The sequence below is a fragment of the Salmo salar genome, chromosome 09, assembly GCF_965601325.2.
Source record: "Salmo salar chromosome 09, fSalSal1, whole genome shotgun sequence".
NCBI lineage: Eukaryota > Metazoa > Chordata > Actinopteri > Salmoniformes > Salmonidae > Salmo > Salmo salar.
In genome coordinates, this window is record NC_138299.1 from 2285997 (window position 1) to 2303226 (window position 17230).

The window sequence follows — 17230 nt, forward strand, 5'->3', positions numbered from 1 at the left end:
TTCACTATTATTCTACAATGTAGAAAATAGTAAAAAATAAAGACAAACCCTTGAATGAGTACGTGTGTCAACCTTTGACTGGTACTGTATGTAAATAAGGTATTTCTGTTTTTTATTTGTAATACATTTGCAATCATTTCTAAAAACCTTTATTTGCTTTGTCATTATGGGGTATTGTGTGTAGATAGATAATTTAAAAAAAAATTTTTTAGGGGTCTGAATATCTTCCGAATGCACTGTATTTTTAAAGGGGTCCTAAAATTCAATGGTTTACAGCTTGAGTTTAAAATGCATTTTTCTTGTCATTTGGTGAAAGTGAAGACATTGAGGCATGATCATCATCTGCCCAACAACGAACAACACCTGACTATATCAGATTCAGGGCTCTCCTTCCAGAAGATCAGGCCCATGTACTGTTGTCACGGCGCACAATTGGCTCAGCGTTGTCCGGGTTAGGGTTTGGCCGGTGTAGGCCGTAATTGTAAAAAAAAGTATTTGTTCTTAACTGACTTGCCTTGTTAAATAAAGGTTAAATAAAAATAGGCAAACGTTGTGGAACGTTGCGATTGATAAGTCATGAATAGAGCTTACATAATTCCTGTATGTCAGAGAGGCATATTCGTTCTACATTTTTTATTTTTTTATTTAACATTTATTTAACTAGGCAAGTCAGTAAAGAACAAATTCTTATTTACAATTTTTATTTTGTATTTTTTTTATTTCACTTTTATTTAACCAGGTAGGCTAGTTGAGAACAAGTTCTCATTTACAACTGCGACCTGGCCAAGATGATAAAGCAAAGCAGTGCGACAAAAAACAAAAGTACAGTCAATAACACAATAGAAAAATCTATATACAGTGTGTGCAAATAGGGTAAGGCAGTAAATAGGCCACAGTAGCGAAGTAATTATAATTTAGCAAATGAACACTGGAGTGATAGATGTGCAGATGATGATTTGCAAGTAGAAATACTGGTGTGCAAAATAGCAGAAAAAAGCAAATTAAAACAATATGGGGATGAGGTAGGTAGTTGGATGGGCTATTTACAGATAGGCTGTGTACAGCTGCAGAGATCGGTAAGCTGCTCTGACAGCTGATGCTTAAAGTTAGTGAGGGAGATATTAGTCTCCAACTTCAGCAATTTTTGCAATTCGTTCCAGTCATTGGCAGCAGAGAACTGGAAGAAAAGGCGGCCAAATGAGGTGTTGGCTTTGGGGATGACCAGTGAGATACCTGCTGGTGAGCGTGCTACAGGTGGGTGTTGTTATGGTGACCAGTGAGCTGAGATTAGGTGGAGCTTTACTTAGCAATGACTTATAGATGACCTGGAGCCAGTGGGTCTGGCGACGAATATGTAGCGAGGGCCAGCCGACAAGAGCATACAGGTCGCACTGGTGGGTGGTATATGTGGCTTTGGTGACGAAACGGATGGCACTGTGATAGACTGCACCCAGTTTGCTGAGTAGAGTGTTGGAGGCTATTTTGTAAATGACATCGCCAAAGTCGAGGATCGGTAGCATAGTCAGTTTTACGAGGGTATGTTTGGCAGCGTGAGTGAAGGAGGCTTTGTTGCGAAATAGGAAGCCGATTCTAGATTTAAATTTGGATTGGAGATGCTTAATTTGAGTCTGGAAGGAGAGTTTACAGTCTAACCAGACACCTAGGTATTTGTAGTTGTCCACATATTCTAAGTCAGAACCGTTCAGAGTAGTGATGCTCGTCGGGCGGGTGGGTGCGGGCAGCAATCAGTTGAAAAGCATGCATTTAATTTAACTAGCGTTTAAGAGCAGTTGGAGGCCACGGAAGGAGTGTTGTATGGCTTTGAAGCTCGTTTGGAGGTTTGTTAACACAGTGTGGTCTCAAACATCAGTGGTCTCAAACCAGCAGGCCACAAATAGAACGTTTGTGGGCCTGATGTGGCTTAAATCAAATCAAATTGTATTCATCACATGTGCCGAATACAACCTGAGGGGGACAATGCAAATAGTCTGGGTATCCATGTTATTAGCTATTCAGGAGTGTTATGGTTTGGGGGTAGAAGCTGTTAAGAAGCCTTTTGGACCTTGACTTGGCGCTCCGGTAGCTCTTGACGTGCGGTAGCAGAGAGAACAGTCAATGACTAGGGTGACTGGAGTCCTTGACAATTTTTAGGGCCTTCCTCTGACACCGCTTGGTATAGAGGTCCTGGATGGCAGGAAGCTTGGCCCCAGTGATGTACTGGGCCGTACGCACTTCCCTCTGTAGTTGCCATAAGAGACATTGATGCAACCAGTCAGGATGCTCTCGATGGTGCAGCTGTAGAACTTTTTAAGGATCTAAGGACCCATGCCAAATCTTTTCAGTCTCCTGAGGAGGAATAGGCTTTGTCGTGCCTTCTTCACGACTGTCTTGGTGTGTTTGGACCATGATAGTTTGTTGGTGATGTGGACACCAAGGAACTTGAAGCTCTCAACCTGCTCCACTACAGCCCCATCGATGAGAATGGGGGCGTGCTCAGTCCACTTTTTCCTGTAGTCAACAATAATTTCCTTTGTCTTGATCACATTGAGGGAGTGGTTGTTGTCCTGTCACCACACGGCCAGGTCTCTGACCTCCTCCCTATAGGCTGTCTCATCGTTGTCGGTGATCAGGCCTACCACTGTTGTGTCGTCTGCAAACTTAATGGTGTTGGAGTTGTGCCTGGCCATGCAGTCATGAGTGAACAGGGACTACAGGAGGGGACTGAGCACGCACCCCTGAGGGGCTCCCGTGTTAAGGATCAGCGTGGCAGATATGTTGTTACCTACCTTTACCACCTGGGGTGGCACATCAGGAAGTCCTGGATCCAGTTGCAGATGGAGGTGTTTAATCCCATGGTCTTAGCTTAGTGATGAGCTTTGAGGGCACTATTGTGTTGAACGATGAGCTGTAGTCAATGAGTAGCATTCTCACATAGGTGCTCCTTTTGTCCAGGTGGGAAAGTGCAGTGTGGAGTGCAATAGAGATTGCATCATCTGTGGATCTGTTGGGGCGGTATGCAAATTGGAGTGGATCTAGGGTTTCTGGGATAATGGTGTTGATGTGAGCCATGACCAGCTTTTCAACGCACTTCATAGCTACAGACGTGAGTGCTATGGGTCGGTAGTCATTTAGGCAGGTAGTCACTTAGTGTTCTTGGGCACAGGGACCATTGTGGTCTGCTTGAAACATGTTAGTATTACAGACTCAGTCAGGGACAGGTTGAAAATGTCAGTGAAGACACTTGGAGTACACATCCTAGTAATTCGACTGGCCCTGCGGCCTTGTGAATGTTGACCTGTTTAAAGGTCTTACTTTAAACAGGTCAACTGTGTGATCACGCTGCGGAGAGTGTGATCACACAGTCGTCCTGAACAGCTGATGCTCTCATGCATGCTTCAGTGTTGCTTGCCTTGAATCATACTACACTGGCTCAGACACTCGTCGGATGGAAGGCTCGTGACACTGGGCAGCTTGCAGCTGTGCTTCCCTTTTGTGGTATGTAATAGTTTGCAAGCCCTGCCACATCCGACGAGTGTTCGAGCCGGTGTAGTATGATTCAATCTTAGTCCTGTATTGACGCTTTGCCTGTTTGATGGTTTGTCGGAGGGCATAGCGGGATTTCTTATATGCTTCCGGGTTAGAGTCCCGCTCTTTGAAAGTGTCAGCTCTACCCTCTAGCTCAGTGCGGATGTTGCCTGTAATCCATGGTTAGGGTATGTACGTACAGTTGACGTCATCGATGCACTTATTGATGAAGCCAGTGACTGATGAAGCCACTTATTGATGAAGCCAGTGACCTCAATGCCATCGGAAGAATCCTGGATCATATTCCAGTCTGTGCTTGCAAAACAGTCCTGTAGCTTAGCATCTGCGTCATCTGACCACTTCTTTATTGAGCGAGTCACTGGTGCTTCCTCCTTTTAGTTTTTGCTTTTAAGCAGGAATCAGGAGAATAGAATTATGGTCATATTTGCCAAATGGAGGGCGAGGGAGAGCTTTATACGCATCTCTGTATGTGGAGTAAAGGTGGTCTAGAGTTTTTCTTCCTCTGGTTGCACATTTAACATGCTGGTAGAAATGAGGAAAAACTGATTTAAGTTTCCTTGCATTAAAGTCCCAGGCAACTAGGATCGCCGCCTCTGGATGAGCGTTTTCCTGTTTGCTTATGGCCGTATACATTGAGTGTGGTCTTAGTGCCAGCATTGGTTTGTGGTGGTAAATAGACAGCTACGAAGAATATAGATGAAAACTCTCTTGCTAAATAGTGTGGTCTACAGCTTATCATGAGATACTCTACCTCAAGCGAGCAAAACCTCGAGACTTCCTTACTATTAGATTTCATGCACCAGCTGTTGTTTACAACTATACACAGACCCCACCCCTTGTCTTACCGGAGGCGGCTGTTCTATCTTGCCGATGCAGTGTAACCCCCGCCAACTGTGTTACTCATGTCGTCGTTCACCCACGACTTGGTGAAACATTACGTATTACAGTTTTTAATGTCCCGTTGGTAGGATATACGTGATCGTAGTTCTTCTATTTTGTTATCCAAGGATTGTACGTTGGCTAATACAGTAGGACTGATGGTAGAGGCAGATTACTCACTTGCCGTCGGATCGTTACAAGGCACCCTGACCTACGTCTCTTTCTCATATGAATCACAGGGATTTGGGCCTCGTTGGGTGTCTTAGTAAATCCTTCGCATCCGACTCGCTAAAGACGAATCTTTGTCCAATACGAGGTGAGTAATCGCTGTCCTGATATCTAGAAGCACTTTTCGGTCATAAGAGACAGTGGCAGAAACATTATGTTCAAAATAAGTTACAAATAACGCAGAAAAACACACAAAATAGCACAGAGATGGTCGCTCACTTTAGGTCCTTAGGAAACTATGCAGTAATTTGTTTTTTTTATGCATTATTTCTTACATTGTTAGCCCAGAAAATCTCAAGTGTTATTACATACAGCCGGGAAGAACTACTGGATAAAAAAGCGACATCAACTTACCAACAGTACGACCAGGATACGACTTTCCCGAAGCAGATCCTTCGTTCGGACCTCCACCCTGGACATGGGATCTTATCCCAGAGGCCAACCCAAAACAACGCAGTCGCCGCAGGAGAGGCAGACGGAGTGGCCTACTGGTCAGACTTAGAAGGTAGCACATCATCCACCACATATTACTCGTCAATGTCCAATCTCTAGACAACAAGGTGGATGAAATTAGGGCACGAGTTGCCTTCCAGAGAGACATCAGAGATTGTAACATTCTCTTTTTCACGGAAACATGGCTCACTCGGGATGATATGCTATCGGAGTCGGCACAGCCACCTGGATTCTTTGTGCGTCGCGCCAACAGAAGTAAACATCTCTCCGGGAAGAAGAAGGGCGTGGGTGTATGCCTTATGATTAACGACTAATGGTATAATCATAACAACATACAGGAAGTTATTTTGTTCACCTGACCTAGAATTCCTCACAATCAAATGACGACCACATTATCTATCAAGAGAATTCTCTTCGATTATAGTCACAGCCGTGTATATCCCCCCCCCCCAAGCAGATACCCCGGCGGCCCTGAAAGAACTTCACTGGACTCTATGTAAACTGGAAACCATATATCCTGAGGTTGCATTTATTGTAGCTGGGGCTTTTAACAAAGCTAATCTGAGAACAAGGCTTCAAAAATTCTATCAGCATATTGAATGCGGGACACGAGCTGATAGCATTCTGGACCATTGCTACTCTAACTTCCACGATGCATACAAAGCCCTCCCCCGCCCCCCCTTTGGCAAATCTGACCATGACTCCATTTTGTCGCTCCCTGCCTATAGACAGAAACTAAAACAGAAAACGCCCATGCTCAGGTCTATCCAATGCTGGTCTGACCAATCAGATTCCACGCTTCAAGATTGCTTCGATCATGTGGACTGGGATATGTTCCAGGTAGCCTCAGACTATAACATTGATGTATACGCTGACTCGGTGAGCGAGTTTATTAGCAAGTGCATGGGTGATGTGGTCTGGCATTCGCGCAAAACTAAAACTGCGAACCACCACTTTTAAATCATGGCAAGGTGACTAGAAACATGATCGAATACAAACAGTGTAGCTATTCCCTCCACAAGGCAATCAAATAAGCAAAGCGTCAGTATAGAGACAAAGTGTAGCCGCAATTCAACGGCTTAAACACAAGACATATGTGGCAGGGTCTACAGTCAATCACGGATTACAAAAAGAAAACCAGCCCCGTCGCGGACATTGACGTCTTGCTCCTAGACAAATTAAACAACTTCTTTGCTCGCTTTGAGGACAATATAGTGCCACTGACATGGCCCGCTACCAAAGCCTGTGGGCTCTCCTTCACCGTAGCCAACGTGAGTAAAACATTTAAACCTGTTAACCCTCTCAAGGCTGCCGGCCCAGACAGCATCCCTAGCCGTGTCCTCAGAGCATGCGCAGACCTGCTGGGTGGTGTGTTTACGGACATATTCAATCAATCCCTATCCCAAGTCTGCTGTGCCCACATGTTTCAAGACGACCACCATTGTTCCTGTTCCCAAGAAAGCTAAGGCAACTGAACTAAATGACTATCGCCCCGTAGCACTCACTTCTGTCATCATGAAGTGCTTTGAGAGACAAGTCAAGGATCATATCACCTCCATTTGCTTACCGCCCCAATAGGTCCACAGACAACGCAATCGCCATCACACTGCACACTGCCCTATCCCATCTGGACAAGAGACAACCTACTGTATGTAAGAATGCTGTTCATTGACTACAGCTCAGCATTTAACACCATAGTACCCTCCAAACTCATCATTAAGCTCGAGACCCTAGGTCTCGACCACGCCCGCCCTGTGCAACTGGGTCCTGCACTTTCTGACGGGCCGCCCACAGGTGGTGAGGGTAGGAAACAACATCTCCACCCCGCTGATCCTCAACACTGGGGCCCCACAAGGATGTGTTCTCAGCCCTCTCCTGTACTCCCTGTTCACCCATGACTGTGTGGCCATGCATGCCTCCAACTCAATCATCAAGTTTGCAGATGACACTAGAGTGGGAGGCTTGATTAACAACAACAACGAGACGTCCTACAGAGAGGTGAGGGCCCTCGGAGTGTGGTGTCAGGAAAATAACCTCACTCGACGGCAACAAAACAAAGGAGATGATCGTGGACTTCAGGAAACAGCAGAGGGAGCCCCCCCCCCCCCCCCCATCCGCATTGACGGGACAGTAGTGGAGAAGGTGGAAAGTTTCAAGTTCCTCGGCGTACACATCATGGACAAACTGAAATGGTCCACCCACACAGACAGCGTGGTGAAGAAGGTGCAACAGCGCCTCTTCAACCTCAGGAGGCTGAAGAAATTTGGCTTGGCACCTTAAACACTCACAAACTTTTACAGATGCACAATCGAGAGCATCCTGTCGGGCTGTATCACCGCCTGGTACGCAACTGCTCCGCCCACAACCGCAAGGCTCTTCAGAGGGTAGTGCAGTCTGCCCAACACATCACCGGGGGCAAACTACCTGCCCTCCAGGACACCTACAGCACCCGATGTCACAGGAAGGCCAAAAAGATCATCAAGGACAACAACCACCCGAGCCACTGCCTGCTATCATCCAGAAGGCGAGGTCAGTACAGGTGCATCAAAGCTGGGACCGAGAGACTGAAAAACAGCTTCTATCTCAAGGCCATCAGACTGTTAAACAGACATCACTAACATAGATTGGCTACTGCCAACATACAGACTCAAATCTCTGGCCACTTTAATCAATTTAATAAATGGATTTAATAAAGGTATCACTAGTCACTTTAATAATGTCTACATATGCTACATTACTAATCTCATATGTATATAATGTATTCCATACCATCTACTGCATCTTGCCTATGCCGCACGCCCATCACTCATCCATATATTTATATGTACATGTTCTTATTCATCCCTTTACATTTGTGTGTATAAGGTAGTTGTTGTGATTTTTGTTAGATTACTTGTTAGATATTACTGCACTGTCGGAACTAGAAACACAAGCATTTCGTTACACTCGCATTAACATCTGCTAACCATGTGTATGTGACCAATAACATTTCAATTGGTTAGGACACTGTAAAATGGCAGCCATCTCCTCCGTGAGTTTGAGACCTCACGTCAACAATGTTGTGCCCTGCTGAACGCAGCCAAGTACTACAGTACATTGAGTACTACTTTACATTCAGGTCAGTCCAGATAGCAGTGGCCCAGTCAGTCATTCAATTAAGCTTATCTCCCCAAGGCCTTATCAATTCAACCACCTCTGACCTAGACAGTAGGGGGCCAGGGTTGGGTACAATGAGACACTCCTGTCCCCCACCTTAGCCCTCCAGAACCTGACCTACCAGGCCAACCCCAGGCTGTAGCTATTTTAGCTTATCTCTGGCTCTGCAATATCATCAATACCTACACACCTCAATAGAACTCAATGGAGCTCCCCGAAACAGGGCAGATGGTTGGTCCCATTCGTGTGCTAAAAGGAGATTTACTTGAATTGTTCTTAGTGCTCCTTTGTATTATGGGCCTGTTCCATGAGAAAGAGCTTGAAAACAAGTAACATTTACATCTATTAATTAAGCCCCATAATGACCCGGCAAGTGATTATTGGCATGCATTCCCTGGGCTTTTGTAAACTTTGCAGAGCACAGTATGGCTTTGGATCTCCCCCCTTTGAAATGGGTAACAGGTTGTGGGAAGAGAGGGCTGAAAGGAGTGCATACACATGCCCACACATTGTGTGATGTGTGATTGGTTGGAGTAGGGTATAGAGCAGATTAATTCCTATAGTGACACCAACAAGAATAGAATATGCTATTAGTTCAAATTAATCCTAGCATTTGAATTGCATATTGTTTCACAAAGACAGACTCCGGAACAACAAAATATATTAAAGTATTTATAGTAGAAAACAACAATAATAAAAGTACAGAATGTCAAGTACAGAATGAATTGTCATTGAACAGAATCCCTTTCATTGAAAAAGTTAAACAGGTTCACACCCACAAGGTGTACATATTATAGACAAACAATGTAATGATAATTACATTTTAACATCACACATGGCATTAACTTAATTTGGTATTAAAATCAAAGACAACTACTGGGGACTGGAATGGTTGTAATCATCTAGGCCGACTGCTGTGATATAAGCACTTATGTTTGTTACCATGTGCAGCCCTCGATGCACAAACCCGTATCCCTACGCCATGCCACAAAGTTTCATGGCGCATTAACATCAAAGTGTAGTTGTTTAAGAGCTTGTTTTTCTTTTTTTTTCTCATCCAGGCCTCAGACAGTCAGAGTGGGGCTTCGAGTCCTACCACTGGACCAATATAGCCTCGCAAACACAACACACAATGCAAATAAAGAGAAGCGGGGGGGGGGGGGGGGGCGTTTGAGACAGAACAGTGAACAGTGAGGGCAGTATTTTTTTCATAATTATATCTGATGGGATTCCCCTTTACATAATTATTGGCAGCATGCAGGATTGGCAGCCAGATCAAACAAGCCACTGAGCAAAAGCACTATAAATATATCACATTCATTCATTTGCTTCAAAAACACCCTCCCTGCATTCCCCAACTCCCGTTGTCCCACTCCTTACAACGTAGTTCCTGGTAATGCTTTGGTCTTTTTCAAATACACCTCCGAGTTCCCATCTGTAACCAAATGGCTGAAACCACTTTGGAACGAGGCGAGGAGCCGTCCTGCAGACAAGCAAAGGCAAAGAAATAACAAAAATGCCAAAGTAAAGTTCTTCAGTGACTCAGAAATACAGTACCTCTCAACTGGAGCTTGATATCATGTTTAAAGGCCAAATGTTCAATAAAGAGAGCACCCAGAAAAGTTTACCTACCACTTAAGTATTAAGGGGTTTAAATGTGAATGCTTTAGGCATGCTTATTAATGAGAACTAGGAGTTCCCAAAGATAAATCATTTTCCAATTCCACTCAAGATGACAACCACAATTCGGTCAATGCCTCAAGGCTGACAGTCAGTGACACTAACCTGTCCAAGTCCTCTGGTTGCTCAGGCTGAAGCTAGTGCACTGAGGAAGGGAGTTACAGATGAAGGCCGCCTCCTTGTCGCTGTGCACCGACAGCATGCAGCCTTGGTGGTTGTACGAGGGCCAGCATCTGTATTCCATATTTCCAGAGATGCTCATGCCTTTCATGACTGCATAATCTAATGGGGGGAGAAGAAACACCAGAGTCTTTCAGAGACGTTGTGGGGCCTGGGCCAAACTCATCTGCTAAACATTTTCATGGGCCGCAAATTAGGAGCGCCTGACCCCCTCCGACCCAACATCAGAACAGAAGTCAACTCATTCACAGTGAGGGGAAGATGGCAGGGGTGTCATATTACTCCATTGGTACTCCTTCACCTAAACCTACAAGGCCGGGGTTAAAAATGTTGGGGGGGCATATTAATAGGGGAACAAGCGCTCCAGTTGGGGCATTAGTGCGGCAAACACAGGGTCACTTTAAGGTTCTTTATAAGAACACTCAGTAGAAGAAAATCATCTGGAAAAAGGGAAGACATTGGGATTATCTGTTTGTTTTAAGTCTTGGACAGTGAGTCTCCCATGTACATCCTCTGTCTATGGAGTTCCAGATACTAAAAAAATTCTAAGTCAACATACGCAGACCATTCATGAGATCTATAGGCCCAGGAATCAGTTTTAACTGTAACTGAAGACACGTACATGAGAACTTGAGTTCTAAAAAGGAACTGTGAAACTGCTTTGCCATGACCTTGCAGCTTACAGTGTTAATACATCACAACACCGTTGGTCTAAAGCATTCCTTCATATTTCCAGACTCAGTCCAATCAATCCACTTCCCAGGCTTACTATGATTACTATTCATAATGTAGCTGTATAAACCATTGAGCAGCTTGAGCATGGAAAATACAGCTGCAGGATCTGGGCCAGTCTGGAGCACTGTAAAAGCCATTTAGACCAAAGAATCCAAGAAAACAGGAGACTGTGGAAAGAAGGGGTTCACTTCATACCTCTGATTATTGACGGAGGCATGTTGTCCAGGTGCAGGCCGGATTTGTACAGATGGAACATGTCTTCAAAGGCTTCCAGCGTGTCATTCACATCCCCTTTCAGCTCTCCTGGAGAAACACAGCGGAACAGGTCAGCACAGAAAAGGTATGAGTGGAAACACCACTGGAATTGGTCACACGCTTGGTCATATGTGAACAATTTGTTTTTCCTGGTCAGGCCAATGTGGTCGGTCAAAACACCTGACTCTAGTTATGTTCATATGTGGGGAAAATGGTATTGTTCACATGGAAGAGTATGACCAACTCCAACTAGGGCCTAAAGTTTTTCCTAGTCAGGCGCACATGGTTAGGGAAAAACTCTAGGCTCTAACATGACATATGAAAGGGCCATATTAGGTCTTTCCAAATGATTAATAGTAATGGCGGGTCATGTTCAGTCTACTCCAGTCCTCACCCGTTGAGTTCATGATGTGATCCACCAGATGTCTCAGAGCAGGCGGGGCTTGGTGAGGCAGCAGATAGGTGAAAAAATACCTGAGGCAGGGCAAAAGAAACAGTTCTCATTTAGACAAGTCCCGTCACATATTTCATGAAATGTTGACTCTTCATCACAGTATTAAACCAAGCGTGCGGTAAACCTGGCAGAATCATGAGTGAATAGATGTAGCCTACAAAATGGCAGTGTCACAGAGCAAAGCGAGCTATAACACATCTCACCCACCTTCCCAATGCTTATTTGAATTTTTTTAAGATTAAGCAGGACAAATTTCACTTTCCACAGGTTAGAGATGTGTTTCTATCAAACGGACTTGTTTTGGATAAAAGTATGTGCGTGATGACAGTGCACATAAAAATAACTTTTGCGGTTAAATTCCATCAAGCATCAAGCTAATCAAGTGCCCTTTCTATAGCCTAATGAACTGCATGATTTCCATCGCGTGACTCCAAGTTTACTTAGATATGATGGTTATTATATCAATATTTGCACTGCCATTTCTCGCATAATTCATTTTACCGACAGAAAAATATCCCACCATGTCGAACGAACAAATTGTCTGTCGGCATTTATAAAATTGTCCCGACGTTAAATGGCTGGATAGAAACCTGGTTATTGAAGATATTCCATCAAGCATGTTTTTAGTCTAGCAGAAGCTTAGGCTTCATCTGGATCTGGGAAACTATCCCTAGGAGTGCAGCAATGACATCTCACCAACCTGGCAAAACACTTGAAAATGGCTCTGTTTTTTACCCAGATTTAGCCTAGCAATGGGAGTGCAGCTATATTACCTGTAGGCGTTGTAGAGATTCCTCATCTCGTTGAGGCCCTCACACACTCCCTGGGCCGAGCAGGGCAGGCTGAAGTTGCGGAGGGGGAACTGTAAGATGCAGTCCTGGTCCATCTGACAGGCAGGCTCTGTCACGCTGGCGTCATCCAGGTCTGTGAGCTTCAGCTCCCCAGACACCATGACAAACTGACGGGGCTGGAAGTCCAATAGAGCCACTGAGCCCAGAGGGGAGTGGGAGAGGTAGTGGAGGAGCCTCACCAGGCCCAAACAAACCTGAGGGAAAAATGTACAGGTTGGATGTTGTTGACATTATGGTTGTCATTGTCTACTCTGTTGTCCATTGACATGTACAGTATATGTCATATGTACTTGGTGATATGAGGATGATGTCATCGTATGTGATAGTATTATTGTGACTGCCTGCTCTTTCGCCTATGTCCTGAGCGTCTGCTAAATGACTTAAATGTAAAAATGTAAATGTATGTAAAAAAATATGTGCAAGAAAATACTAAAAAGGTTGTGTAACAACTTGCTAATACATTGGTGTTACAAGTGTAATTAAAAGGTTACAACACAGGTTTATGGGCAATGTCTTGTGAAGTGTTGCCCACTCCAAAAAGGAAAGCAGAAGAAAACGGATTATATTGCACAAAGACACTTGTTGTATCACACTGCTTTTTCAGAACATTTCTGCAGTTGCTGCTTCACATCACATCTATGCCTATTACTACATTCCTGTATAACATGAGCCATAGAAGAATTGTCAAGATGAAACAAAGTGGTGAAACAAGCATCATGTTGGCACAGCCCACAAAGAAATGAAACGAGTAGCATTTGCCATGCGTTGACGCAGCAGAAAATTATTTTGTCACGCTGCAAACATAGTTGGGACATTAGGTAACCCGACGAGTCCGTTGAACGTCTCTCCGTGCAACCGCAGCACTATAAAAACAGAGGTGGATGAAACCAAACACCTTTTTGGATGACTCTGCAGCAGTGAAGCGTTTTGCTCGTTGAAATAAGTGTTCCTTTAACACCTCACCCCTACTGTTGCTCACTGTTACTCATTTCTCACTTTCGTGGATGCTTGAAATTACTTGGCCTGAAGGACTCTTCACCATGTGTTATGATACGTACATATTTGAAAACAGGAACACTTATGTACTTCTGGACATATACCCATGCACACTCATGCATGCTCCCTCACACACATGCACACACTATCAGTGTCACACACAGTACGCACTACGCACACTAGAAGATAGTAGAGGGCTTAAGGCGCGAGAAGAGGGGACCGACATTCGAGAGCCGCCTGAACGCAGACATCTGTCCTTCAGAGTATTTGATCAGGCTCAGTTGGAATGGAGATGGGGCCTGGGTTAATCCACTCCAGGCTAAGAATGTCATCCTCCAACAGCAGCTCCTTCTCCACCCCCATCCCCACCCCAGGTATGCCCCAGAGGGAGCCAGGGGGTGGGCCACTCCTGATTAACACTCTCTACAGGGATATGGAGGAGGAGGAGGGGCGTGGTAGAGAGAGGGAGATTAAGTGTGTGTGTGTGTGAGTGAGTGAGAGATCAGAGAGAGACAGAGGGCCTAGTGGTCTTCTTACCCGAAATCGTTCCTCCCAGGGGCTCTGTAGGAGCTGGATCATCTGCAGTGGGAAGCCCTGCTCCAGGATTGCTGTGATGCCTCCTGCCCCCACACTGTCCTCGCAGTGGCCTCGGAGCTGCAGAAAGGAAATATGTTATACTGCATTATTAGTGTCACAGTAAACCTGACACCGGGAATGTAAACTAGTAAAGCATAGGGAGAAAATTATGTGAGCGCAGCATAATATTATCAAAACACATGTTCTCAGGACAAACCAGTAAAATGTGGTGTTCTACTTTGGCCTATTACAGTGAATAGGTTAAAGTGCGTTCATAAAGGTATTCATTAAACTGTTACACGGTAGCCTATAAACAGGTTAGGATTGTTTACATTCAAGTTGCAAATTTGACCGTAATGGATTGATTAAATAGACTTTGGGGATTTGTATACCTATTCTAGGTTAACAGACAGAAAGGGACATTGTATCTCCTCCAGCTGCTGATGCAGAACTGCGACCCAAGGTCAGGGGAGGTTCAAGAGGTTTAATTGAATTACATGGGAAGGTCCTACAGATGCAGTGAGGCTTTTCATCAATATTACACATGCAGCAGAGCATATAGGCACAGGGAAGCAGTTAGCTCCTTAAATAGACATCAAAGTCGCATCAATGTGGTTGAAGTTGGTAGGTTTCTAGCACTGTAGGCCATGTTGTCTGTAACGTTTATGTTGTGTGTTTGTGATGTATGTAAGCTTCTGACACCTTGATTAGCCTATACACCCTGGAGATCAATAAAGTTATATTCTACTTTTTACCTTAGGCTAATTATTTATTTAATGAATAATACTTTATTCACGTACCTTTATGATGTTTGGATGTTGCAGTCTCTGCAATAAAACGATTTCTTTTTTCAGTTTAAAAGACACGAGCTCGTGACAGCCCAATGGGTCTTTAAAATCCTCGAGACATCTCCCCATGTCAGTTCCTTGATCGTACACCGTTTTCAATGCCACAGACTGTCCCTCTGATAACACAACTTTAAGTACTATTTTGGTATAGCCCGAGCCAAGGATATCCACAGCTTTCATATCAACAAGCTGATCACAGCCAATATGATCCTTATTCATTCTAATAGATCCACTGGAAACGTCACTCTCATTCTCCAAATTAATATCCAAATGGTTACTTTCAAATGATTGGTGCTGCCCAAAATGTCCCGATTCATCCAATAACCTCTTTACCCCAGAAGAGATGAGGAAAGGAAGAATTTCCTTGCGTCTTTCGTTGAGTTCATGAACTAATCCGTTACGCTCCATAACAAAACCATCCTCAATAGTTCCATTGGTAAACATTTCTTTATCAACTCTGAAGTGCCAATTGTTCACAAAAAGTCTCAAAGAAAAGACCAGAAAAGCTAAAAGTGCCGCGGCGCACAGAGAGCTGCCCATCGTTGACATTTCGTGCGCGGGTCAAAGGAAAACGCACTGAACTTCAATCGGACGAAGACCTCTTCTGTAGTCATGACAAGAGAGAAAGGCTGAGCTCGTAGTTTTCACCTCATGTGGCACGCCCACCAGAGGCGTGTCTTCCCTTAACAGTAAAACCCTGCCCCTGATTTAGCGGTGCAGAGTAATGTGGAACATATGGAATTATTTTAAGATACCTTGGATCATTTAGCTACTTGATTTAGAATTTTAGGACCCTTTAGGTATACAGTGCTTTCTGAAAGTATTCAAACCAGTTCCCTTTCTCCACGTTTTGTTACACTACAGCCTTATTCTAAAATGGATGAAATTATTATCTATCTATCTATCTATCTATCTATCTATCTATCTATCTATCTATCTATCTATCTATCTATCTATCTATCTATCTATCTATCTATCTATCTATCTATCTATCTATCTATCTATCTATCTATCTATCTATCTATCTATCTATCTATCTATCTATCTATCTATCTATCTATCTATCTATCTATCTATCTATCTATCTATCTATCTATCTATCTATACACAATACCCCACGATGACAAAGCAAAAAAACGTTTTTAGAAATGTTTGTAAATTTCATTACAAATAAAAAACATAAATAGCTTATACAGTACCAGTCAAAAGTTTGGACACACCTACTCATTCAAGGGTTTTTCTTTATTTGACTATTTTCTACGTTGTAGTGAAGACATCAAAACTATGAAATAACACATATGGAATCATGTATATAGACTCTTCAAAGTAGCCACCCTTTGTCTTAATGACAGCTTTGCACACTCTTGGCATTCTCTCAACCAGCTTCATGAGGTAGTCAGCTGGAATGCATTTCAATTAACAGGTGTGCCTTGTTAAAAGTATATTTCTGGAATTTCTTTCCTTCTAAAATGTGTTTGAGCCAAACAGTTGTGTTGTGAAGGTAGGGGTGGTATTCAGAAGATAGCCTTATTTGGTAAAAAACCAAGTCCATATTATGGCAAGAACAGCTCAAATAAGCAAAGAGACATGACAGTCCATCATTACTTTAAGACATGAAGGTCAGACAATTCGGAAAATGTCAAGTACTTCGAATGTTTCTTCAAGTGCAGTCGCAAAAACCATCAAGCACTATGATGAAACTGGCTCTCATGAGGACCGCCACAGGAAAGGAAGACTCAGAGTTACCTCTGCTGCAGAGGATAAGTTCATTAGAGTTACCAGCCTCAGAAAATACAGCCCAAATAAATGCTTCACAGAGTTCAAGTAATACATCTCAACATCAACTGTTCAGATGAGACTGTGTGAATCAGTCCTTCATGGTTGAATTGCTGCAAAGAATCCTCTACTAAAGCTCACCAATAATAAGAAGAGACTTGTTGGACCAAGAAACATGAGCAATGGACATTAGACCAGTGGAGATCTGTCCTTTGGTCTGATTAAATTAGACCAAATTAGAGATTTTTGGTTCCAACCACCGTGTCTTTGTCAGACGGAGAGTAGGTGATCGGACATGATTTAGAAAGGCACACACCTGTCTATATAAGGTCCCATACTTAACAGTGCATGTCAGAGCAAAAACCAAAGGAATTGTCCGTAGATCTCCGAGACCATGTCAGATTGTGTCAAGGCACAGATCTGGGGAAGGGTATTAAAACATCTATGCAGCATTGAAGGTCCCCAAGAACACAGTGGCCTCCATCATTCTTAAATGGAATTAGTCTGCAACCACCAAGACTCTTCGTATCGCTAGCCAGCAGCCAAACTGATCAATCGGGGGAGCAAGCCTTCTTGAAGGTAACAGCGCTTACTATTGCCCCTAGTGGCCGGTTTCC

General features: G+C 43.8%; 1 protein-coding gene across 1 annotated transcript; it reads right to left on the reverse strand.

Annotated features, from left to right (window-relative positions):
- Positions 1 to 8921: 8921 nt before the first annotated feature.
- On the reverse strand, positions 8922 to 15458 carry LOC106610624 (extracellular tyrosine-protein kinase PKDCC). Its single transcript, XM_014210041.3, has 7 exons — positions 14790 to 15458; positions 13951 to 14067; positions 12340 to 12611; positions 11507 to 11586; positions 11053 to 11160; positions 10048 to 10224; positions 8922 to 9745 (listed from the first exon to the last, which is right to left on the reverse strand). Exons 1-7 carry the CDS (start codon positions 15384 to 15386, stop codon positions 9639 to 9641), a joined length of 1458 nt encoding a protein of 485 aa, XP_014065516.1. The 5' UTR covers positions 15387 to 15458; the 3' UTR covers positions 8922 to 9638.
- Between the last annotated feature and the right edge of the window lie 1772 nt (positions 15459 to 17230).